At 48.3% G+C, this 23,957-nt stretch overlaps 1 protein-coding gene across 5 annotated transcripts in view; it reads left to right on the top strand.

Annotated features, from left to right (window-relative positions):
* The window catches only part of LOC308677962 (helicase SRCAP-like), a 38,496-nt gene extending 14,812 nt beyond the window's left edge, over positions 1 to 23,684 (top strand). For all 5 annotated transcript variants that reach the window (XM_081344692.1, XM_081344691.1, XM_081344690.1 and 2 more), the window contains 21 exons: positions 1,453 to 1,589; positions 2,787 to 2,956; positions 3,044 to 3,236; positions 3,338 to 3,474; positions 3,884 to 4,070; positions 4,229 to 4,398; positions 5,497 to 5,846; positions 6,501 to 7,049; positions 7,146 to 7,313; positions 8,623 to 8,853; positions 9,573 to 9,899; positions 11,321 to 11,562; positions 11,703 to 12,100; positions 12,538 to 12,740; positions 12,888 to 13,057; positions 15,250 to 15,446; positions 16,924 to 17,038; positions 17,286 to 17,414; positions 17,510 to 17,692; positions 18,154 to 18,237; positions 18,675 to 23,684. In XM_081344692.1, the coding sequence (XP_081200818.1) occupies positions 1,453 to 1,589; positions 2,787 to 2,956; positions 3,044 to 3,236; positions 3,338 to 3,474; positions 3,884 to 4,070; positions 4,229 to 4,398; positions 5,497 to 5,846; positions 6,501 to 7,049; positions 7,146 to 7,313; positions 8,623 to 8,853; positions 9,573 to 9,899; positions 11,321 to 11,562; positions 11,703 to 12,100; positions 12,538 to 12,740; positions 12,888 to 13,057; positions 15,250 to 15,446; positions 16,924 to 17,038; positions 17,286 to 17,414; positions 17,510 to 17,692; positions 18,154 to 18,237; positions 18,675 to 22,421 (8,087 nt within the window). In that variant the 3' untranslated portion in view covers positions 22,422 to 23,684. The remainder of the gene's footprint in view (positions 1 to 1,452; positions 1,590 to 2,786; positions 2,957 to 3,043; positions 3,237 to 3,337; positions 3,475 to 3,883; positions 4,071 to 4,228; positions 4,399 to 5,496; positions 5,847 to 6,500; positions 7,050 to 7,145; positions 7,314 to 8,622; positions 8,854 to 9,572; positions 9,900 to 11,320; positions 11,563 to 11,702; positions 12,101 to 12,537; positions 12,741 to 12,887; positions 13,058 to 15,249; positions 15,447 to 16,923; positions 17,039 to 17,285; positions 17,415 to 17,509; positions 17,693 to 18,153; positions 18,238 to 18,674) is intronic.
* Positions 23,685 to 23,957: the final 273 nt, after the last annotated feature.

Here is a 23,957-nt window from a genome sequence, read left to right as displayed (position 1 = left end):
CCCAGTATCACTTGGTGATAGTACTTGGTGAAATATAAGCAGAACCACCACAGAGCAGTAAAGGAAATCAGACTACAGCTCCCTCAGCAACTATAACAAAATACAACAGTTGATGGTACCAGAAGCTGCCAAGAGATACAGGATACTAACAGAGTTGCACACACCCCATCTTTCTCAGTATACACCATCAGTCAAGGCGATCAGAGTGGTCCTCCGTGCCACATCCAACTACATCCAAATTGAAAAGGTCAAGGTACTTAGTTTAATCCAATAACTTGGAGCAACCATCCGTGTGTAATCGGGAGGCCTGCAGCTCTCAGGAGTCCAGTGAGATCTTGAGATGGCTCTCTTGCGGATCTCATCTCTTGAGTGTGGTGTTCTTTAAAAAATCTTTTTACTATGACTTGTTTTGACGTATTTATGGTACGCAGCTAGTCCTCAACTGACAACAGTTCATTTAGTGGCTGTTGGAAGGGAAGTTGCAGTGGCGCTGAAAAAAGTGATGTGACTCTTTTTCGCATGACCCCACTGCAGCATCCCCATCGTCACGTGATCAAAATTCAGACACTTGGCAACTGACTCTTTATTTACGATGGTTGCCAGGGGCCCAGGGTCATTTAATAACCTTTTGCGACCTTCAGACAATGAAAGTCAATGGGGAAACCCGATTCGCTTAACCGTGTTACTAAATTTACAACTGCGGTGATTCTAACTGAACAATTGTGGCACGAAAGCGCCTAATATGAAGCAAAACTCGGCTGTCTCACTGAGCAACAGAAATTTTGAGCTCAGTGGTGGTGGTAAGTTGAGGACAGTGTGAATGTGAATAAATAAATGGCTGAATTGATCCAACCCAAATGTGTTTCCTTAGGTAGGCTCTCCTCACTGGCTCTTTTTTTTTTTTAGTGGATGGGGAATTCCCTCTGCAAAAAAAGTGTTAATGAGCTCAGTGACACTTAGCATGCCAGAGTCTTTAGTAGCCCTTAAAAACCAGAGTGGGGAACGAGCTTGTGTTGAAATAGTTGCCAAAATCTTATTGACTTCTTTTAAGAGACAATGCATGGGATTCATTCAAAAGGACATTGCTAGGTGGCGTTACGGTCATCCCAAAGTATGGTATACCTTGAATTGACTCAAAAAGCCCAGCATGAGCCTAAATGACTTTCAAATGCCACAAAATTGCTCAAATGGAACCTGCCACTGGACAGAGTCACTACAGGATTATTCATCCAGTAGCCTGAAAAGAGCCCACTTGGTAAATACAGCTGGGAAGAATTGATAGTGCTTTTTTCTCATAAGATCTGCTTGCGATGGTATTGCCACCTGTGTGGTAGAACTGAATGTATCCAGGGGACATGTACGACTGGGGGGGGGGGGGAATAAGGTGAAGAAGTGACTTTTGCCTTTAGAGACATAAACATCTCTGGGTACGATGTTTGTTTGCTCCTGCAGGCAGCTGGGGTCCTCACTTGATCATCGTTCCCACCAGTGTAATGCTCAACTGGGAAATGGAAATCAAGCGCTGGTGCCCCAGTTTCAAGATTTTAACATATTACGGGGCGCAGAAGGAGCGTAAGCTAAAGCGACAGGTGAGAGTTGTCAACCACTCGCAGCTGGTTTTGAACTTTCCTATTCTTCAGCTATGCATAAGAAGATTGCCTTCTGCTTCATGGTCTTGTGTGTCCAGTATCTGGTATTCTCATATAGCTGTCTATCTATCTATATCTATTATCTATATATCTGTATCTACCTATCTATCTATATATACACGCACATACATACATATATATATATACATACATACACACACACACATACTAAATGTAGCACAAACAGGAAATGTTCACGTTAATGCTGTTTCCTACTAGTTAAAAGCAGAAAAAAAATTAATTGCAAGGGATTGGACACTGACTTCAGTGCCATCATAGAACTGTGCATGATGGTTCTGGAAAGAGCAAGCACACTTGACCTTGTGGGTAATGTACACAGAGTTGTGTTATGGTGATGGACTTAGGAATGCAAATCTTGCAGATCATTGACTTGAGGAGCAATTTTGTTTTAACTGTTTCTACTAGAAGAAGGGTGTTGTTAGCTGCGAAGTCGTGTCCGACCCATCGCGACCCCATGGACAACGTTCCTCCAGGCTTTCCTGTCCTCTACCATCTTCTGGAGTCCATTTAGGCTCACACCTACTGCTTCAGTGACTCCATCCAGCCACCTCATTCTCTGTCGTCCCCTTCTTCTATTGCCCTCAACCTTTCCCAGCATTAGGCTCTTCTCCAGTGAGTCCTTCCTTCTCATTAGGTGGCCAAAGTATTTGAGTTTTAGCTTCAGGATCTGGCCTTCTAAAGAGCAGTTAGGGTTGATCTCCTCTAGGACCGACCGGTTTGATCACCTTGCAGTCCAGGGGACCCGCAGGAGTCTTCTCCAGCACCATAGTTCAAAGGCCTCAATTCTTTGGCGCTCAGCCTTTCTTATGGTCCAAATTTCACTGCCATACATTGCAACTGGGAAGACCATAGCCTTGACTATACGCACTTTTGTTGACAGGGTGATGTCTCTGCTTTTTAGTGTGTTGTCTAGATTTCCCATGGCTTTCCGCCCCAGGAGCAAGCGTCTTTTAATTTCTTGACTACAGTCCCCATCTGCGGTGATCTTGGAGCCCAGGAAAATAAAATGTCACTACCTCCATTTCTTCCCCATCTATTTGCCAGGAAGAAGGCAGGCAGTTAATAAGGAATCTCTCTTACTAGCCCTGTTGTAATTCCTTCACTGCCTCCATTTAGGGTTGGACCAAGCCCAATGCCTTCCATATCTGCATCACCTCCTATAAGTTGGTGTTGCAGGATCACCAGGCCTTTCGACGCAAGAATTGGAAATACCTGATCTTGGATGAGGCTCAGAACATCAAGAACTTCAAATCCCAACGCTGGCAGTCTTTGCTCAACTTCAACAGGTGAGGCGATAGCAGTGTTTCCCTCAGCATTAAATAGAAACAGCTTTCTTCAGAAATTTTCAAATTTGTGTCTTACTTGTGTTCTAGCCAGCGACGGCTACTGCTGACTGGGACGCCTCTCCAGAACAGCTTAATGGAGTTGTGGTCCCTCATGCACTTCCTGATGCCACACGTCTTCCAGTCACACCGCGAGTTCAAGGAGTGGTTTTCCAACCCACTGACAGGCATGATTGAAGGCAGCCAGGAGTACAATGAGAATTTAGTCAAAAGACTGCACAAGGTGAGCATCGTGGAAGGAGAAGGCCTTTTCAAGGGACTGTTGAAAGTGGACTGAGAAGAGATCCGGAACAAAACGTGCCTTCTTTGTCATCGTCCCAACAGGTGCTGCGCCCGTTCCTCTTGCGAAGGGTCAAAGTGGATGTAGAGAAGCAAATGCCAAAGAAATACGAGCATGTCATCAAGTGCCGTCTTTCCAAGCGCCAGCGTTACCTTTACGACGACTTCATGGCCCAGGCGACGTAAGTATAGACCACGGGTGTCTTAACTTGCCACGTCACGTGACGCATCACGAGTTTTTTTCGCATTGCCGGAGCTGGGGTGGATACGGCCTCAGCATGATGCAACTGGGCCACGGGCCGGCAGTTTGACACCCCTGGTATAGAAGGCTAGTTGAGAAGTGACAGAGGGAATGTCTATGGGACACTAGACATTCTTGGATTTTGTGAGGAAAGTTTTTAAGCTAATAGCGTGGGCCTCATAGAATAGTAGGCTGGTCATTGGAGAGAAAAAAATATAGACCATGGTGTTTCTCTAGCTTTTATTTGTCCAGCTCCACGCCACATCCATGTTTATGACTCTTGAAATTGATTATTACATTCCTTGGCATCTGTGGGCATAGCTGATTCCATGTGGCTGTCCCCTTTACAGTACCAAGGAGACGTTGGCAACAGGGCACTTCATGAGTGTCATCAACATCCTGATGCAACTCCGGAAGGTCTGCAATCACCCCAATCTTTTCGACCCGCGGCCGATCCACTCGCCATTTATCACAGAGGGCATCTGCTTCCACACTGCTTCCCTCGTCTTGCATGCTCTTGGTTGGGACCCTTTCAAGGCAAGTGCCTCTTCTTCTGATCTCCTTGAAAGGGTGGAATTGCTCCATTTAGTGGGTATCTGGGTGGATAGGTGACCGCTGTTTTTGAGACAAAGGGAGATGCAAAACTAGAACGAAGCATCCTGATTTTATTGCATGTGAATCTCAACCTCTTGCAGAACGTGGACTTGGGCATTTTTGATCTGATCAACTTGGAAGGCTCCGTTTCCCGTTACGAAACAGACACATTCCTGCCCAAATGGAAAGTGACAAGGAAAATGATTGAAGAGATTGCTGAGTCCCCAGACCCTCCTCCCAGACCCAAGCCAGTCAAAATGAAAGTGAACAGGTATTTGTAATTCTTCTCACTGCTCAAGAGGCCTCATTGCGTCATATCCACACTTTTTCCCTTTGGACATAAGCTTGCCAGCTCTGAAGGATTTGGGTTTTCTGACCTAAAGAAAAAGTTGTTATTGGGATTATTCCAATGGCAATTATGCAGAAGAATGATGTGCTATTAGTTAATGTGCTCTGCATTATTTGCTGTCCTGACTTTGAATTCCGAGTATTACCTTGACTAGAATAAATATGCAATAATCTTGGCTGTTGAAACTTAACATTAAGAAAACCAAGATCATGGCATCCGGCCCTCTCAATTCCTGGGAAATAGATGGGGAAGAAATGGAGGTAGTGACAGATTTTATTTTTCTGGGCTCCAAGATCACCACAGATGGGGACTGTAGTCAAGAAATTAAAAGACGCTTGCTCCTGGGGAGGAAAGCCATGGCAAATCTAGACAGCACACTAAAAAGCAGAGACATCACCCTGTCAACAAAAGTGTGTATAGTCACGGCTATGGTCTTCCCTGTTGCAATGTATGGCTGTGAAAGTTGGACCATAAGAAAAGCTGAGCGCCAAAGAATTGAAGCCTTTGAACTATGGTGCTGGAGAAGACTCCTGCGACTCCCCTGGACTGCAAGGCGATCAAACCGGTCAGTCCTAGAGGAGATCAACCCTGACTGCTCTTTAGTAGGCCAGATCCTGAAGCTGAAAGTCAAAGACTTTGGCCACCTAATGAGGAGGAAGGACTCACTGGAGAAGAGCCTAATGCTGGGAAAGATTGAGGGCAAGAGAAGAAGGGGACGACAGAGAATGAGGTGGCTGGATGGAGTCACTGAAGCGGTAGGCGTGAGCTTAAATGGACTCCAGAAGATGGTAGAGAAGGCCTGGAGGAACATTGTCCATGGGGTCGCGATGGGACATGACTTTGCAGCTAAAAACAACAACAATCTTGGCTGAGAACTGGAGGGGACTGTTAATTCTCCATCTCTGGAACTGTCTCCATCAGACAGTTCTTAGCCAAGGTTTTTTTTATTATTATTATTATTATTATTTATCGTACAGCAGAAGAAAAGAAATACCCATTGCTCTGTGTCATCTCTTTCAGGATGTTACAGCCGATGCCCAAGCCAGAAAACAGAACAGTAGTACTGGTGAACAGCCCTCGACCCACAGCCCCTCTGCAGAGACCGATGACTCCTGTGCTTCCGGAATCGCTGGCGCCTGCTCTAGCTCCTGGACCACACCCAGGCCCAGGATTGCCAGGGCCTTTGCAGCCCACCACGCTCCCCATCTCGGTGTCTCTCCCTGTGCCTATCCCGATGCCTCCTTCATCTGTAACCATGTCGGTACCGGTGCCGCCTCCTGCCAGACCACAGACCCCAACTCTAGTGCCTACTTTGAGCCAGAACAACCCAGCTGCTGCTTTGCTGCAGAGCCAGGCCTCTGTTCCTCAGGGTGAGGTTTCGGAATTGTTTGGGGAATGAGGAAAGAGGGCGAGCAAAAGTTTGGCGATGGGGTGTTAAAGTTGTTTTGTGTGAAACTAGATCTGCACCTCTTGAGTTTATTTTGAAATGGGCAATAGATTCCTTGTTTTGACTTTTAAACAGCAAATTGTCCGTTCAGTTGCAAAACTATTTTGGCATTGGGTTTCCTGAAGTGTATCTTAATATTTTAAAAAGATAAGAGTTGTGGGTCTCTTAATTTGTTCTTAAGGGACGCGGTGGCTCAGTGGGTTAGGACGCTGAGCTTGTCGATCGGAAGGTTGGCAGTTTGGCGGGTCGAATCCCGAGTGCCGCGTAACAGAGTGAGCACTTGTTACTCGTCCCAGCTTCTGCCAACCTAGCAGTTCAAAAGCACGTAAAAAATGCAAGTAGAGAAATAGGGACCACTATGGTGGGAAGGTAACAGGGTTCTGTGCGCTTTTGGCGTCTAGTCATGCCGGCCACATGACCACGGAGACGTCCTCGGACAAGCGCTGGCTCTTCGGGTATGAAACAAGAGATGATCACCGGCCCCTAGAGTTGGAAACGACTAGCAGGCATGTGCGGGGGAACCTTTACCTTACCTTTTAACCTTGTTCTCTCTCTCTCTCTTTCCCCCCACCTACAGTGCTGCCCATGGCAATGACTGCAGCTCAGCTGGTCCCAAATACTCCCCGGCCTCTCCTCTCGCCACCTCCTGTTTCTCCTACCACAACCACCGCCTCCTCTCTCAAGCCTGCGCCAGTCCCACTCCCAGTGGTCCAGCAGCCCCCAGTTAGCAGCTTGAGTGGCGCTGCAGTGCGACAGCAACCCCCCGCTAATACTTTGAGCATCACCTCTGTCCAACAGCAGCCCCCCATCAGCCCCCTGGGCATCAGTCCTATGGCTCACCAACCCCCCACCAACCCCCAATCCATTAATACACTTAGCATATCCCCCCTTAACGCTCTGGGTGTATCCCCTGTAGGGGGGCAGCAGCCTCCCCCGACCAACCCTTTGGGCCCAGGACCTGCGGGAGCTACCACTCAACAGTCCACCAGCGCCATTGGGGGCATGATGAAGCCCATGAACATCCATTCTGCCGTACCTACCTTGCCCGGATACAACTTTGCTGCCGCGGCCGGAGGTGTGCAGCAAAGGCTTTTGCTGTCCCCGGATATGCAGGCACGATTGCCTTGTAAGTATTAAGGAGCCAGCAAGAAATGGGCGGCCGCCATGCCATGATGGTTTGAAAATCTAACCCCTCCTTTATTCCCCCCCCCCTTCACTGCAGCCGGTGAAGTAGTCAGCATTGGTCAACTCGCCTCGTTGGCTAACCGGCCTCTCCAAGGTGCTCCAGGCAGTAAACCCCTCACATTCCAGATCCAAGGCAACAAGCTTACCTTGACGGGTACCCAAGTTCGCCAGGTCACTATGCCTCAGCCAGCCCGACAGCTGCCAAGTAGGTAAACCCCAGTCCTGAACAGCCCCAATGACCCCCTTGTCCTCTTGTCACGAATAAGACAGCTTTGGGTAACCTTGACTTAGGGAAGCTTAGTAATGTTTGATTAGAGATTAGACTGAGATTCGGCAAGCCATAATTCAAAATAGTGGTCTGGGAACCAGGTACTTCTGAGCACTCCGTTCAGGGATTTGTTTTCGGAACTATGGCTTGTGCCTTAATACATCTGCCATACAAACCTTAATTTTAGCTAAGGGCGGGGGGGGGGAGGAGGGGTTATTTGTTGTCCCTTGAAATCGGAAGGCTTGTTTTGTTCAAAATTAGCAAGAGAATGTCAGGTCCTAATGTACAGGTAGTCCTCGATTAACGAGCACAATTGAGCCCCAAATTTTTGTTGCTAAGTGAGACATTTCTTAAGTGAATTTTGCTCCATTTTACGACCTGTCTTGCCATGGTTGTCAAACATATCACTGCAGTTGATAAATTAGTAACCCGGTTGTTAAGTGAATCTGGTTTTCCCATTAGCTATGCTTGTCAGAAGGTCGCAAAAGGTCGTCACATGACCCTGTGACACTACAGCAGTCTCATAAATGTGAGTCAGTTGCCAAGTGTCTCAGTTTTGATCACGGGACTGGGTGTGTGTGTGTGTGTGTGTGCTGCAACAGTTGTAAGTGTGAAAAACGGCCATAAGTCACTTTTTCCAGGGCCGTTGTAACTTCAAACGGTCATTAAACCGCTGTAAGTCAAGGACTACCTGTACTTTCTAGTCATCCTTGAGTAGATCTTTTCAGCATAAGAAACACTCCTGCATGATGTGTGTGTCTTATAAATCCCATGAGACAACTTTAAACTTTGCCCTGGCTCTACACAGGAATGCTTCCTTCTTGTTATTTAAATGCCATTTATGGAAGAGAATTAAAACATTGGAATTAACAGATCCACTGACAAGATAAAATGCTCGCAAGATTAAATGTCTCCTGTTAAGGGAAAATAATACGTTAAGGGAAAGTAATAGTGACAGGCTGTCGGGGAGATAATGTTGAAAGGGAAACGAAGTGGCAGGTAGCTTTTTTTTTATTATTGGAGCAGCCCCTCTAAGCTCCTGGTGTCTCTTTGTGAGTCATCCGGTGACCCGAGGGATAGAGCAAAATTAGAGCCTTGCTTGACTCGGAGGACCACTGCTTCTCAGTGGGAGCTCTCAAGGAGGGCTTACAGATATATTGAAAATGTTACTTAAACATTGCAGACAGAAAAAGGAACAGAATGGGCAAGAATTCTCTTTTCCTTCTCTCTTTTTTTCTCTCTCCAGGGAATGTAGTTCACTTGGTGTCCGCTGGGGGGCAGCACCACATCATCAGCCAGCCGGCCCAAGTGGCTTTGATCCAGGCGATGGCCCAGCAGGCAGGGCAGAACCCAGTTAGCGTGCAGAATGTTCCAGGCCACCAGCCTCCCACCATCCTGCCGGTCCCAGCTACCAGCACAACTGTGCCACCCGTTGCTTCCACAGCAACAATCAGCGTCCCGATTGCTGTTACCCAAGGTCAGTCTATCTCTCGTAGCCTAGATTTTCCTTCTGGCTTGTGAGGGAAATGTTCTTTCAGGAAACGGACTTGGGGACATGAAGCCCCTTCCTGCAACTGGTTGCCCTCCACCAGCTTTCCTTTCTGATGACTGTCTTTGAGGCGTGCTACCTCTGGAATTACATGGCCAGTCGTCTTTTGGCCGTCTTTTTCTTTCTTTATACCTTATTTGTGTTTCAGTTTTCTCACTCTTCCAACATATAAATACAGATAGCCCTTGACTTAGTGACCACAATTGAGCCCAAAAATTCCTGTGGCTAAGTGGCAGATTTGTTGTGAGTTTTGCCCCGTTTTACAGCTTTCCTTGCCCCATTTGTTAACTGACTGCAGTTGTTAAATTAGTAAGACGGCTGTTAAGTGAATCTGCCTTCCCCATTGACTTTGCTTGTCAGAAAGTCGCCAAAGGTGATCATGTCACACACACACACACACACGGGGATCCGGCGGCTGTCATAAATGTGAGTTGGTTGCCAAGCGTCTGAATTTTGATCACATGACCATGGGGATGCTGCAGTGGTCACAAGTGTGAAAGAGGGTCCGAAGTCACTTTTTTTCCAGCGCTGTTATAACTTTGAATGGCCACTAAATGGAACTGTCACGGAGTACCTGTAGTAAGCAGATTATCAGAAATAACTGTCCTTCAAAATTGAGCCTCTCCTCTGCCTTTTGTTTCTCACAGTGCCGTCCTCAGCAGTGAATAGTTCGGGCGTAGTGAAGATTGTCGTACGGCAGGCTCCTCGAGATGGCTTAGTGTCCCCATCACCTGGGCCACAGCACCCACCCATGCGCCCTGTGACGCCAACAACTGCCAGTACTTTACCTGGCCTTCCAACAGCCCTCTTGGCCCAGCGGGCCACACTCCCTGTGAACCCCGTCTCTTCGGTTAGGCTGCCCAACCAACCCCTGGTCCCACTGAGGCCACCTGCACCAGCCCCCCTACAGACTCTTGTGAGACCCACGCTGCGAATGGTACACGCCTCAAATCCCAACCTGGAGCAACAGCTGGGTGAGCATGTCTTAAAATCACCAGGTGGGATTTCATGCATCAAAAAGAATTTGGGAGTTGGATCCCACTGCCAGCTTCAAACTGATCTTTTTTTTTTAAAAAAAAAGGATGTCACATAAAAAAGAAAAATCAAGGAATGTGTTAATCTGGTAAACAAAGACTAACTGTAGATGTATTCTTCTAATTTTATGCAGATAAATGACCGATAGTTCATGTAATAAAATGTTAAAACAGATAAATTAGTATATTAGACAAGCGAAATAGGATTAGGAATGGAAAATTTTGGCTGATTCATGAAATGGGCCATCTGCATATAAGCACATACGTAATTTTTACCTCCTAATGTGACTGATTTCAGAATTTCTAATAGCACATGTAAACAGTTCTAAATTGAAAAGAAAAGATGAAAGAGGGCATCTTTGACGAGGTGCATAATGTAATGTTACCCTCTGAAAATACTCCGAATTAATTAAACTACATCAGGGTAGGCTATAAACTGTAGGGAATCCATAATAAGTCAGTGCCTGTTTCAAAAACGTCCAGGAAATCATATCAAAAGCATTTTCAGTATCCAGAAGAATAATTGCTAAATTCTACCAGTTTAGAATTACAGTAGTTAGACTAAAAATATATTATCAAAAAGCTGACAGTCCTGCATAGATTCAGATTTCTTCATAGCCCTCTAAACTGGTAAAATGATATAGCAAAACCCATGCATTCTTTAAATCCTTCTGTAAAATATAGCAAAACCCATGCATTCTTTAAATCCTTCTGTAGTGGATGGAGAACTGGTAACTGTCCAGCTGTTGTTACAACGTATTTTGCAGTCAGAAAGGTGTGCTGCATTCATTTCTCTTGTCGTATTTTCAAAATGCATTTCAAAAGATTACGAGGATCTACAGAAGCCAGGGCAAGGGACGTGGTGGCTCAGTGGGTTAGGACGCTGAGCTAGTCGATCAGAAGGTCGGCAGTTTGGCGGGTCGAATCCCAAGTGCCGCGTAACAGAGTGAGCGCCTGTTACTTGTCCCATCTGCCAACCTAGCAGTTCGAAAGCACGTAAAAATGCAAGTAGAAAAATAGGGACCACTACGGTGGGAAGGTAACAGCGTTCCGTGCGCCTTTGGCGTCTAGTCATGCCGGCCACGTGACCACGGAGACGTCCTTGGACAAGCGCTGGCTCCTCGGCTTTGAAACAGAGATGAGCACCGGCCCCTAGAGTTGAAAACGACTAGCACGCATGTGCGGGGGAACCTTTACCTTTACCTTACAGAAGCCAGTGAGTCTTCTAAACAAAATTAACCTATGCAATAACTCCAATCCAAAGAGGGAGCCAAGTGGCATATTACCACACTATAAACATGAAAGAGATTGTAGATTTGTCGGCAATCTTCCTCACGATTGCTCTTCTGTTTCCTTCACAGTTCCTCCTCCCCCGCCTCCCACAGTTGCTTCATTTGCTATCAGCCCAGCTGCCACTGTTACTGTTTCTGCCAACACTTCTCCTACAATGGTGTCCCAGATTGCCTCAAGCCCCATGCCCAAGGAGGAACCGGAGATGTTAACTCTGCGTTCTACTACACCTACACCACCACCACCCCTTTCCATCCTGGCCCCAAGGCCGAGACGGCAACCTCCTCCCCCGCCCCGCTCCCCTTTCTTTCTGGTGAGTTCCTTGGCTCAGGGACGTGGCTTTCGGGGGGTGGGGGGAGGGGGCTGGAGGAACAGTGTAGTTGAGAGGTTGCGGCAGGGAGGTGATAAGAAGTTGGATACAGTTCTATCTGCTTGGCTTGCTCTGGCCTCCAGGAAGCACTTGACGAGAAGAGGAAGAAGCAGAAGGAGGAGCGCCTTGACCGGCTTTTCCGTCTCAATGAGCAGCACTGCAACCTTGCGCCTGTCTACGGTACCGAAGTGCTACGCTTTTGCACCCTCTTTTCTCCTGCTCTGCCGCCTCCCCAGGAAAAGGAGGAGGAGGAGGAGAAAGAGGAGGCCATGGTGGAGCCGAGTGAAGAAGAGCGAGCCACGGCAACCCAGAACATAGAGCCAAAGGGCTCAAGGGGATCTGGATACACCCATTGCTACGCAGCCCAAGTGCAAAGGAGCACTCAGCATCTCGAGGCCTATTGGCAGAGGTCAGAAACCTTGGCCCAAGCAATCCTGACACCCAAGCAACGGATTGAGGAGCTGATGGACATTATAGAGAGGTAATATTTTCCTGCAGATACTTGGCTGTTTTGAAGCGGTGGTGCTAAAGTGGGGGGAGGGGGCAGAAGCATGAAGATATATTTTTGAGTGTTTCAAAATATTCCTGTGAGTTCCAGCTTTAGTCAAATCTTCCTCTCTTATTTTCTGGAGGTATTTTATGTGTTTATCAAAGTTTTAACCCACATTGATTACTTTATAAGTAACTCAAGGTGGCAGATGTATCTGATACTACTTCCTCTTCCTATTTTCCCCACAACTACAACTCTGTGAAGTGAGTTGGGCTGAGAGAGAGCGACTGGCTCAAAGTAGCCCAGCCTAAGGTGGGACTACAACTCACGGTCTCCTGGTTCCTGGGACAGCACCTTAACTACTACACCAGACTGGCTTTTGAATTTGTATTCTTACATCTCCTTTACTGTCTGTTCACCTTTTGCAGGTTCATTTTTGTTATGCCTCCTGTGGAGGCTCCTGCTATCACCATGCACACCTCTCATCCTCCCCCGACACTCCTGCTCCAGAAGTCAGTCTTCAAGGAGACCTTGCGCCAAGAGCTCTCGCCACACGCAAGTTGTTTGCATCGTATCATCTGCAACATGAGGACCCAGTTCCCGGACCTTCGCCTCATCCAGTACGACTGTGGTATGTGGTGAGAAGAGTTAAGGTGCACTTGACACCGATCGGAAACGAGGGCAATGCGTTAGCCTGCTTGTGAGGTCAAGCAAATTGTTTTTTGGGTTGGCAGATATATCATTGCCCATTGCTCTCTGTTCTTTCATTTGTTTTCAGGGAAATTGCAGACTTTGGATGTTCTACTACGGCAGCTCAAAGCTGGATCCCACCGGGTCCTGATTTTCACCCAGATGACCCGCATGTTGGACGTGTTGGAACAATTCCTCAATTATCACGGGCATATCTATCTGCGATTGGATGGTAGCACTCGGGTAGAGCAACGGCAGGTAAGCGACAGCAGTTTGTGCCCTTCCTGAAATGTTAAGCAAAATCCCTGCCTGTCTGCCAGAAGTGATTCGTGCTGCTTCCTTCCTACCTGGTTTATTCACTTAAAACAACGTAGAAGGCCACCTGTCTCGCAGAAGTGATTCTGACGTGCGTACAAAGATTTAAGAGCAACCGTAGTTTAACAAAATGTCCACAGCAATAAACAGAGTCCAATTCACAGTGAGTAACATTAACCAGCAGAGCTTGATCAACCAAACAGCCCAAACACCTGGGGGAACAGCAAGAGACACAAAAGGATCTAGACCAGGGGTATTTTTTATTTATTTTTATTAGATTTATATACCGCCCTTTCCCGAAGGACTCAGGGCGGTTTACAGGGTATTTAAAACAAAACCAGTACAAAAGTTAAAAACAATTAAAAAAAGATTAAATCATCCCTAAAATTAAAAACCCCAGTTAAAAACTCAGCTTGGGCTGGAGAGCTCAAAGAGCCAGGTCTTCAGGTCCTGGCGAAATGAACGAAGGTCGGGGGCAGTCCTAAGCTCCACAGGCAGCTGGTTCCAGAGGGCAGGCGCACCCACAGAGAAGGCCCTTCCCCTGGGTGTTATCCGGCGGCAGTCTTTTACCGGCGGCACCCTGAGAAGACCCTCCCTGTGTGAGTGCACTGGACGAAGGGAGCAGGTGTTCCCTCAGATATCCCAGACCCAAGCCATTTAGGGCTTTATAGGTCATCACCAGCACCTTGAATCTCACCCGGAGGGCAACCGGAAGCCAATGCAGCTTGCGGAGTAGAGGTGTTACATGGGAGTATCGGGAGACCCCCATCACAACTCGCGCAGCCGCATTCTGCACCAGCTGAAGCCTCCGAGTGGTCCTCAAGGGCAGCCCCATGTAGAGAGCGTTGCAGTAGTCTAGACGGGAGGTCACGAGCGCATGAGTGACTGTGCGTAGGGCATCTCGGTCCAGATAGGGCCTCAACTGGCGCACCAAGCGAACCTGGGCAAAAGCCCCCCTGGTCACGGCTCCTATATGATCTTCCAAAGTGAGCCGTGAATCCAGGAGGACACCCAAGTTGCGAGCCCTATCAACGGGGGGTAACACCTCACCCCCCATAATTAAAGATGGACAAAACTGGTTCATCCGAGATGCCGGTATGCACAGCCACTCAGTCTTGGCGGGATTGAGTCGAAGCCTGTTTCTCCCCATCCAGACCCGGACTGCCTCTAGCTGGCTCAGGAATTCTGGGAGTTGAAGTCCATGAGTCATAAAAGAGCCAAGGTTGCCTACCCCTGATCTAGGCCATCCTAATCTCTGGAAGGATGCAGATTCATAGGGCAAACACTACCATTGGGAGTGCGTGACTCTGGAATCCCAACAATTTGACGTCGTTTAATCAAAGGGACCTGGAGGCAGTCACGGAAAATTGGCGCGTTGAATATTTGAAAAAAAAAAATAGCTTTCATTCAGAATACATTTTTAAAACTCCTGGATTTTTCTTTGGTTGAATTATGCTGCATAGGTAAGGGAATAACTGGGACAGTCCAAGACTTTGGGGGGGGGTGTTTCAGAATGAGACTATTGCAAATTATGGAGACTTATGTCCTGTTAAGAAGGACGCGGTGGCTCAGTGGGTTAGGACGTTGAGCTTGTCGATCAGAAGGTCGGCAGTTTGGCGGGTCGAATCCCGAGTACCGCGTAGCAGAGTGAGCGCCTGTTACTCGTCCCAGCTTCGGTCAACCTAGCAGTTGGAAAGCATGTAAAAATGCAAGTAGAAAAATAGGGACCACTACGGTGGGAAGGTAACAGCGTTCCGTGCGCCTTTGGCGTCTAGTCATGCCGGCCACATGACCATGGAGATGTCCTTGGACAAGCGCTGGCTCTTCGGCTTTGAAACGGAGATGAGCACCGGCCCCTAGAGTCGGAAACGACTAGCACGCATGTGCGGGGGAACCTTTACCTTTACTATGTCCTGTTAATTGAAGGGTGTTTTTTTTTTAAAAAAAAATGTAAAATGTAGTTCTGAAAAAAAATGATTTTGTAGGTTATCAAATTAAGATAATTGTATCGCCTGCTTTTTAATCGTGTAATTCATACATGAAGTCAGTTCATAAACTTACCTTCCTCTTCTGAAGCTAGGAGGTAAAGGCAGAATCCCGGTCCAGGATTTTCTTTCTTTCTTTGATTTTGGCAGGCATTGATGGAGCGTTTCAATGCAGACAAGCGCATCTTCTGTTTCATCTTGTCAACACGCAGCGGTGGGGTGGGAGTGAACCTGACCGGTGCTGACACTGTGGTGTTCTATGACAGTGACTGGAACCCCACCATGGATGCTCAGGCCCAAGATCGCTGCCACCGTATCGGGCAGACACGGGATGTTCACATCTACAGGTTAACTAAGCTTTCCATTCCACGTGTGACAGCATTGGCTAGTCTAATTTAGCTATGTTATTCTCCAGGATTTCAGTCTGCACACTTGGGAAATGAGGTTGGAGAAGATGTACAAAGCATGGGATCTAGAGGATTATGCATCTGTCAAGCCCCCAGGAGATTCAGGCAGTTCAAATGAGTACAAGTAGTCCTCGACTTAACAACAGTTCATTTAGTGACCGTTTGAAGTTAAAACGGCCCTAAAAGAAAGTGACAACCATTTCACACTTACAATCAATCGTTGCAGCATCCCTGTGCCCACCTGGATCAAAATTCAGACGCTTCGCAACTGACTCATATTTATGACGTTTGTAGCGCCTTGGGGTCATATCAGCTTCTGCAATCTTCTGACAAGCAAAGTCAGTGTGGGAAACCAGATTCACTTAACAACCGTGTTACTTAACAACTGTAGTGATTCACCTAAGAACTGTGGCAGGAAAGGTCGTAAAGTGCAGCCAAATTCAGTGAACTAATGTTTCACTTAGCAGCAGAAATTTTGGGCTCAATTGTGGTTATAAGTCGAGGAATACCTGTATAAAGATTTATTGCAAGCTTAAGCTCTCTACAAGAATCTGACCATCTAGCAGCTAAGGGAAATGAGCGGGAAGTGAGAGAGGCATTCAAGATGGGCTGTTCTTAGATGTCTTGCAGGCAACTCGTGATTTATGATGCTGTTGTGATTCAGGGTCAGCCTGTGGGTTCGGCAGTTGGGTCGGGCGATTCGGAGGAGGGGGGGTTTGGAGAGCCTGCAGAGGACAGTTCTGAGGCTTCGCAGAGCTCGCAGCCAGGCCCCTCCCATCTGGTTACTACGCAAACCCAGCTGTGTGAGCCTGACAGCTTGGATGAAGATGACCCACAGCTGGCCCTGTTCAAGGACACCCGAAGCAGGAGGCAGTCAATTAGGAGTAAACAGAGGAAGGCAATGGGGCACCTCAGAAGGAGGCAAAGAGAAGCCACGCCTTGAAACTGTTCAAAAGGGGAATGTGTGGGAGGGCTGGTTGCTGAAGGCAACTGTTTGAGCAGCTTCTGTTTTAGTGGTTCGTATTTTGTTTTGCTCAGTTTGCTCTGTCTTGGATCTGTTTTGTGTAAATAAATTTGGCGACCGTACTTCCAGCCTGTTGCCTTTTGTATAGGTGTTGTCCCTGGCTTTTCTGCAGGGCCGGTAGTAGGCTGGAACAGAACAGATGCGTTTGATCCCTCCCTCAGGCTCAGCCTAGTCATCTCCTACAGCATCATTATAATAGATGGCCACACTCCCATTTTTCAGCACCAGCAATTAGAAGGAGCTCTGGTAGCTGCAGAAAAGGCTTTAGACGTTTAATAATTGTATTATAGCAATAGCTTTTTTTGAAAAATAAACTTCGTAAGTTTCATAGGTTTTTCCCACAGACACAGTTGGCTAGCAGTAACTTACAGATTAATTCTCTGATGCCTTTAGGTTGATCAGCGAAAGGACTGTGGAGGAAAATATTCTGAAGAAAGCTAATCAGAAAAGGATGCTAGGAGATATGGCTATTGAAGGGGGCAACTTCACTACAGCCTACTTCAAGCAGGTAACCATAAACATCTGTAATTGATCCTGGACCTTGGTGCTGAATTGTGATGTCCTTGGTGCATGGGACCAGTGGTTTGACTGGCAGTGCTTTATTCTTAAGCATCTTAACGCTGCCCTGTTACTCTTGAGACATCCTTAGTTATGTTAACCTGCTACAAGAAAGATAACAAAAAAAAATCACCAGATGTGTAGGCCAGCAGTTCCTATCTTAAGGATAATTTGTAATTTAATTTCTCTGCCCTCAGCAAACTATTCTTGAGCTGTTTGACATGCCGCTAGATGAACCCACGAAGAAAGAAGGAGAGATCCCAGTTCCGGTGCAGGAGGAGGAAGAGGATCCCATGGCCACCAAGCAGACACAGATTCTAGAACAGGTGGGTTACTTTATTCATAACGTTGAACAAAAGGGAGCTGCCCTACTTTGGTCAGGACTGTTGTGATTTCTGCCTGGAAATGTCTTCCCTCACAGGCACTGTGCAAGGCTGAGGACCCTGAAGACATTCGGGCAGCTACTCAGGCCAAGGCAGAGCAAGTGGCTGAGCTGGCAGAATTCAATGAGAACATTCCTTTGGATGCAGAAGACCGGTCCAGCAAAGAGGAAGAAGAAGAAATTTCTAAGGCAGAGCAGGAAATTGCTTCACTCGTAGAACAGGTACATAACATCCTGCCTTTTAACCTGAGATGAAAGTGGAAGGCTACCCCTTTGTTCTATAATGTACACCTGCTGCAATCATACGAAGATATCGTTTCCTTTAGATCGGGAGTGTCCATCCTTTGGCAACTTTGGATCTTGAAGTTGCCAAGGATGGACAGCGCTGCTTTAGATTCAGGCAGATGATTTTATTTATCTTTTTTAGCTTGTTTTAAGTGTATATGGCTGCCCATCTCATCATGACTGAGGCCAACCATAACTTTAAAAATAACAATCAAACAGCAGCATACCGGTGAATCCGTAATTGGCTGTAGGAATAAAGATGTAAGCACTCAAAATTCCAACACAAATACAAACATCTCACAATGCCCTGCATTCCAACCCCTGCGCCCGAAATAATTGCAAAACGTGATGTGTTCTTTTCAAAAAATCCCCTGTGATTTTTCCCCCCCATTTTCCAGCTCACTCCTATTGAGCGTTATGCCATGAACTTTTTGGAGGCATCTCTGGAGGACGTCAGTCGGGAGGAGTTGAAGCAAGCCGAGGTAAATTTCAGCTCCCTGGTTGGTGAAATTCTTTTGTATAATAACTTGTCAGAAAAATGGGAATCAAGGATCGTGCAACTTTTCTTTTTAAGCTGGCTAAATCTTATGTTAAATGTTGGGTCAGTTCCTCAGTCTGATTCAACTTCTTTAAAATAGCCGTAAAGCAACCATCTTCCAGGCTGTTGAGAGTCCCATTTTTCTGGTCTCCCAACCTTTCATGGAGAGGACAATCAGCACATCATGTATGTTAAAAAGCAGGGCTGTCTCCAGTTATGATGAGGATATTTAGCATTTAGTCCTATTGAGAAGGGGGAAAAAATGGGTTAAGAGTCTTATTTTTCAGATACCTTTGAGTAGCTCACAGGGCCAGAATCCTTGCCAAGCTAGTGGTGATTCCCCCTTTGGTTCCTCCTTATCTGATTTCTCTGTTATTCCAGGAACAGGTGGAAGCTGCCCGCAAAGATATTGACCAGGCTAAGGATGAGGTGGTCTTTAAACTGCCAGAAGATGAAGATGAGAGTTACCTCCTTGAGGAAGGCTCCAGCAAGAAAAGCAAGAAGGCCAAGATTCCTAGCCGGACAGGCTCAGAGAGGACCGGCACCCGCATGAGCGAACGGCTGCGTAGCACTCGTCTTCCACCAAAGGATGGGGATGGCGGAGATGTGGAATCCTCCCAGTCAAGGCTGCCCAATCTCCGGCATTCCCGAATGGTGACAGATGAGGAAGATGACAACCTGCCCCAAGTAGCCCAGCATACCAGAAGTGCTTCAGTGCGTAGAGAGCTGGTGCGGGAAGAAAAGCGGGCTCAGATTGTCCCGAATACTCGTAGAACTTTGACCCGGCGGGAAGAGCTATGGAATAAAGGACTAACTAGTGGGGAGAAGGTGCAGAAAATGCCCCCCCACAGAAGCGAAGCTTCTGGTGACAGGTTTTTGAGAGCTAATCTCCATAGAACAGACACCCCATCTGCTGTGGATAAATGGCTACAAACTGCTCCACAGAAATCAGATCCTGGAGTTGCTGGGGACAGAATTCTAAGAGGTACCACATCGAAGACCGAGACCCTGGTTGTTGATGAAAGATTACCAGGAAGTGTCCCACAGGCATCAGATACCAACATGGATAAAGGGCCGGGGCTAGGCCTACAGAAGTCTGAAAAAACCTCTGGGCCAGATAAACTTACATGTAGCTCACCTAAGTCTGAGGTGTCAAGGACGGAGGTAAAGGCTCCAGAATTTCACTTGAAAGGACTCGATGGAGAGGCATTTAATTTAAAAGCGGATGTAGAAGAGCAAAAAACAGAAGAAATTTCCCAATTCGGTCCGCCAACCCTGGATTTCCACCCTGTTGAGTCTGCTGCGGATAAGGAAGTTCCAGCATTCCAAGAACAAGACACCCTGATTACTGGGAAATTATTGGGTACACAGACATTACCCGATGCCGGGAAGCTGAATATCCCGGGCAATAAAATGAAAGCAACAACTCCGGTGCCACTTGGCACTGTAAAACTAACTTCTGAGAGCAGGTCTGAGGCTACAGGTGAAATAAATTTACCTGTGATGGAGCAAAAGCTGAGTGGGCAGAAGCCAATGGAAGGAGCAGATGTGAGCACCAGCTACAATGCTGCAGAAGGGGAACCGGTCAATTCTGCGGATGAGGCAACCAGGCAGATCTCTCCTCGAGAGACCACAGCACCTCCCGATGACGCTGCTAAGGTAGTATCTGAGCCTTTTTCTTCTAAAAGCACAAAAGACGCCAGTTGGGAAACCACAGGCAGTGCAGCATCATTTATGCTGGACAGTGAAGCCCCCAAGATGGACCCCCCTGTGTTTACTTCCTTGGATCACTCTCCAGCTACGAGCTCTCTCCTTCAACTGGAAACCCTGACCTGTATCAAGGAACAAAATGGCTTGAAGGAATCTCTGAGAAGTGGAGACCTCCCTTCTCATATTTCAGGTTTGCTAACTCAGCCCCAGCTTGAAATCTTGCCCTTGGGGGGTACATCCCCGATATCTCAAACCGCTGACTACAAAGTGAACAGTCTGGATGAAACAACCGCTCAGAATCAAGGAGCGGTAGGGAAAAACAACCATGGGGAGGGGCCCCAGGAGACCAGGCTCGCAGCAGTCTGCCCCAGCTCTGCCTCTTCGCAGGAGAGTTCATCCCTTCAAGGAAATTTGTCTTCAGATGACAGCCTTTCACCGAACAAACTTCCACGCCGTCGAACCAGCGCTGATGTGCAAATCCAGCAAAGCTGTCAAACGCCAGATGGCCCTGCCGCCAAAGTCTTACGCAAGTTGCCAGGCCGCCTGGTCACGGTGGTGGAAGAGAAAGAGCTCATTCGTCGACGACGTAATCGCACTGGCAAGCTGGATTCCACCCCCAGCGCAGTGATGAATCTGGGCAGCGTCCCGGCACAAAGCCTGTCAGAGCCAGAAATGCCACCTTCTGCTAAAGCCTTGCCTCTGCTGCGGGACTTGCCCGCCCGGCGAAGAATTGAACTGGAGAGCCGGGCAGCAGCCAAAGAAAAGGATGACGGTTCAAAAGGGGAGCTGCCGGGTAATACGTCCTCTGAGCCTGTCAAGCGCAAACGAGGACGTCCTCCCAAGAATAAGTCACCGGATCAGCAGAGTCCAGGGTTGCTCCACCCCTTTCCTGAGCCAGCTCTGGAGATCAGCCCTTCCCAAAGAAAAGCGCCAGTGAGGAAAACCCCTGAAGGCCATGCAGGGACTCCTCCGTCCCCAGAGCAGAAGGCGCCCGAGAGCTCCACTACCAAGAGTGAATCTCCCAAGAGCAAGACAGACAGCAGTGAGAACGGTGACTCCCCCGTGGAAAAGCGAAGGCGTGGCCGGCCCCCTAAGACTCGGCAATCCCCTGTCATGCCTCACAAGTCTCCTGCTTCCGAAGTGCTGCTATCCCCATCCGCAAAACCTCAGACTGTAGAGCTTCCCACTAAGGTGCAAAAGAAGCTACAGAGATCTCCTGAGGCCGTCTCTGTAACAGAAGGCCCCTCGAAGCTTCACGAGCCGCTAGGCTTGCATCCCAAAGCGGCCATCTCCAAAATCTCCCCTAAAGCACGGAATCGAACTTCACTGCATTCTCAGCCTGGATCGGATTCTAACTCCGCCTTGAAGGGACGAGAATTGTTAACCGCTTCCACTAAAGCGCTTTCCAAACCGTCCACTGAAGCGTGTGAACCTCGAGCTTCTTCCCCTCGAGGGGCCTCTGCCACAGAAGCTTCCTCGGAGACGCAAGATCCGCCTTATCTCTCCCCCGTGTCACGCTCGCTACCCAAAGGTGCCCCCGGCTCCCCGGCAGCAAATTCTCCACCGAAGCGGAAAAGGGGTCGTCCCCCAAAGAACCCGTCTTCGCCTCGGGTGGAGGTGGCCCAACCTCCAGCCTCCAACTCTGACCAGGAGACCTCTTTGGAGAAGCACACCCCGGCTCCTCCTGGCCGCAAGCGACGACGGCGTAGGAGAAAAGATGACCTTGGCCCATCGTTGCCCAGCGCCAATCAGAGCTCCTCGGACGGCGAGGACACCCGACCGCTCACCAGACTTGCCCTGCTCAAGCGGGAAGAAAAGCCGGAGTCTTGCAGCGAGGTGCTAGTTCAGCCCTCTCCAAAGCACATAGGCACCGAGAGGGCTTCATCGGCAGAGAGTAGCACGTGGGAGCAGCCTTCCGGTGACACCCCTGCCCGCTCCACTCGCCTGCGGCCTGGCTGCCTCGTTCCACCGCTGGAGCGGGAAACCCAGCGAAGGAAACGGCGCTGCTCCGTGGAGAGCAAGCGGGTGAGGAACAGCAGCAAGTCACCTGCTTCCCAGGGCATCTCTGAGCAAGAGGGTGGAGAGTCGGAGTCTTCTCTGAGATCTTCCTCGGAATCCAACAGCTATAAGTGTATCCAGCAGCCGAAGCGCCAGTGTTATGACTCAGCCAGGGGCCACGGTCGAAAAAGGGGCCAGGGTCACCAGAGCGGGACGGCCGACCGCATCCTCCGCAGCGCCGCGAAGCCTGCTGAGAATACCCGATCGGGGTCGTCCCCGATTCCCCCCAGGAAAACGGGCCCTGCTTTCTCTCCTTCGGCTGCGGGGGCCCCTGGAGCCCTCTCTTCCCCGACGACCCCTTCCTCCACTGCCCCGGTGACCTCTTCGCAAAGTAACAGAGGCCGCAAGCCCAAGACGTGACCAGAGCGTGAGAGGTCCCACTGGTCTTTCTCTGCGGGGATGGCTCGACCGTCACCTCTCTTCCCGCACCTACAGTAAACCGATCTAGTCCTTCCCCTCCCTTGGCTCTTGTTCCTCCCGTTAATGTGGGGGCAGCTACTGGAGCTCCCTGCATTCCAGTCTTGACTGTTGGAGTACTACTTGAAAGGAGGAGGACGGTGAGCATGGCTCTTCATTCCCAGGTGCTTTGCTGGGAACAGGCAAGGGGCACTCCTGCTGGCGTTGCTCGCTGGGGCTGGGTAGCTCAGTAGCCCACCCCACCCCACTCCACCCCGCAGGTTGTAGTGGCAGGGCCAGCACTTTGCAACGAATTCTGCTACTTCCTAACCGTGAGCAGAGAGAGAGAGAGTAGGAGAGTAGCTTCAGAGTTGTTGCCCCTAGAATAACACTACAGGGCACCTGCTATCTTTAAATGCCCCGGCGCTTTTGGGAAGTCCAGCCCAGGCTTTTGATAGGCACGTGTCATGTTTCGGGCCCAGGTGTTCCTTTGTCCTCTTCCCACCCACCCACCCCCAAGTCCTGCAAAGGATGCCCTCCTGATTTATAAACACGATTAGCTCTTACTTTTTTTAACGGCTTTGGGTTGGTTTTTAAATGACAGTGACCAAATGCTTAGGTCCCCCCTTTTCTGGCGACCCCTTTTTTTGATTGTCTCCTGGCTTATTCCGTTCACCATGTTTGGGCCCTTTTGAGGCATGAAGAGATGGGACAGTTATTTCCCCAACTTGGAGGGCAAGGGAGAGGAGATTTACGCTACACAATCCAGTAAGATTATGTGCTCCTTTTTCTGCATCACCACCCAGAGAAAAATAACCTCCTTTTAAATGATGTCGATCACAGCCTCACTGCTCCAGGGACTTTTTTTTTTTGTGGGCTCATGAGTTGGGTCAAATCCTTCTCCCCTTCCACTCCTCTTTGTGTACAGCTCTCATTGTAAAATAGATTCTTTTGAACATAAACTATGCAAAGGTTATTTTGTATAGGGGAGCACAACTTTCCCTCCCCTCCCTCACTGCAGTGGGTTTTAGGGGTGTGTGTGTGTGGCAGCAGTTCTCTGGATTTGGGGATGGGTTGCAGTTGGGGTGGAGGGGGGAAGTGTTCCCATGGAGCTGTCTTTCCTACTGAAGCATGTTCAGAACTTGTACAGAAGACCGATGTAATCTTTCTTCAGAATAATGCTATGAATAAAGTGTTAAAAGGGGGGAAAAACACACACACATGGGTTTGTGGAAATTTTTTTTTTAAAAAGGTTTTTATTTTCTGTGTCTCCATCTCTGGTTAAACAGCTTGCTTGGGCACGGTGGGTCGTGTTGTGTTAAGAGAGCTGCGGGTTGGTGTTTCTCCACATGCCGACATGCTCAAATTCAGCATATTTACCTGATCTCTGTAGCATAGGGTTTCATTTGTTGTCATACTCAGTTGGGCAAACTGGAATCTCTTATTTGCCCCAGTTCCTTGCCCATTTCAAACCGTGGCCAAACCCATTATATTAGTGCA

Source organism: Vipera berus (genome assembly GCF_964194415.1).
Source record: "Vipera berus genome assembly, chromosome: Z".
NCBI classification, from domain to species: domain Eukaryota; kingdom Metazoa; phylum Chordata; class Lepidosauria; order Squamata; family Viperidae; genus Vipera; species Vipera berus.
The sequence above is the reverse complement of the archived record's forward strand: the minus strand, read 5'-3'. Positions and strand labels throughout refer to the sequence as shown.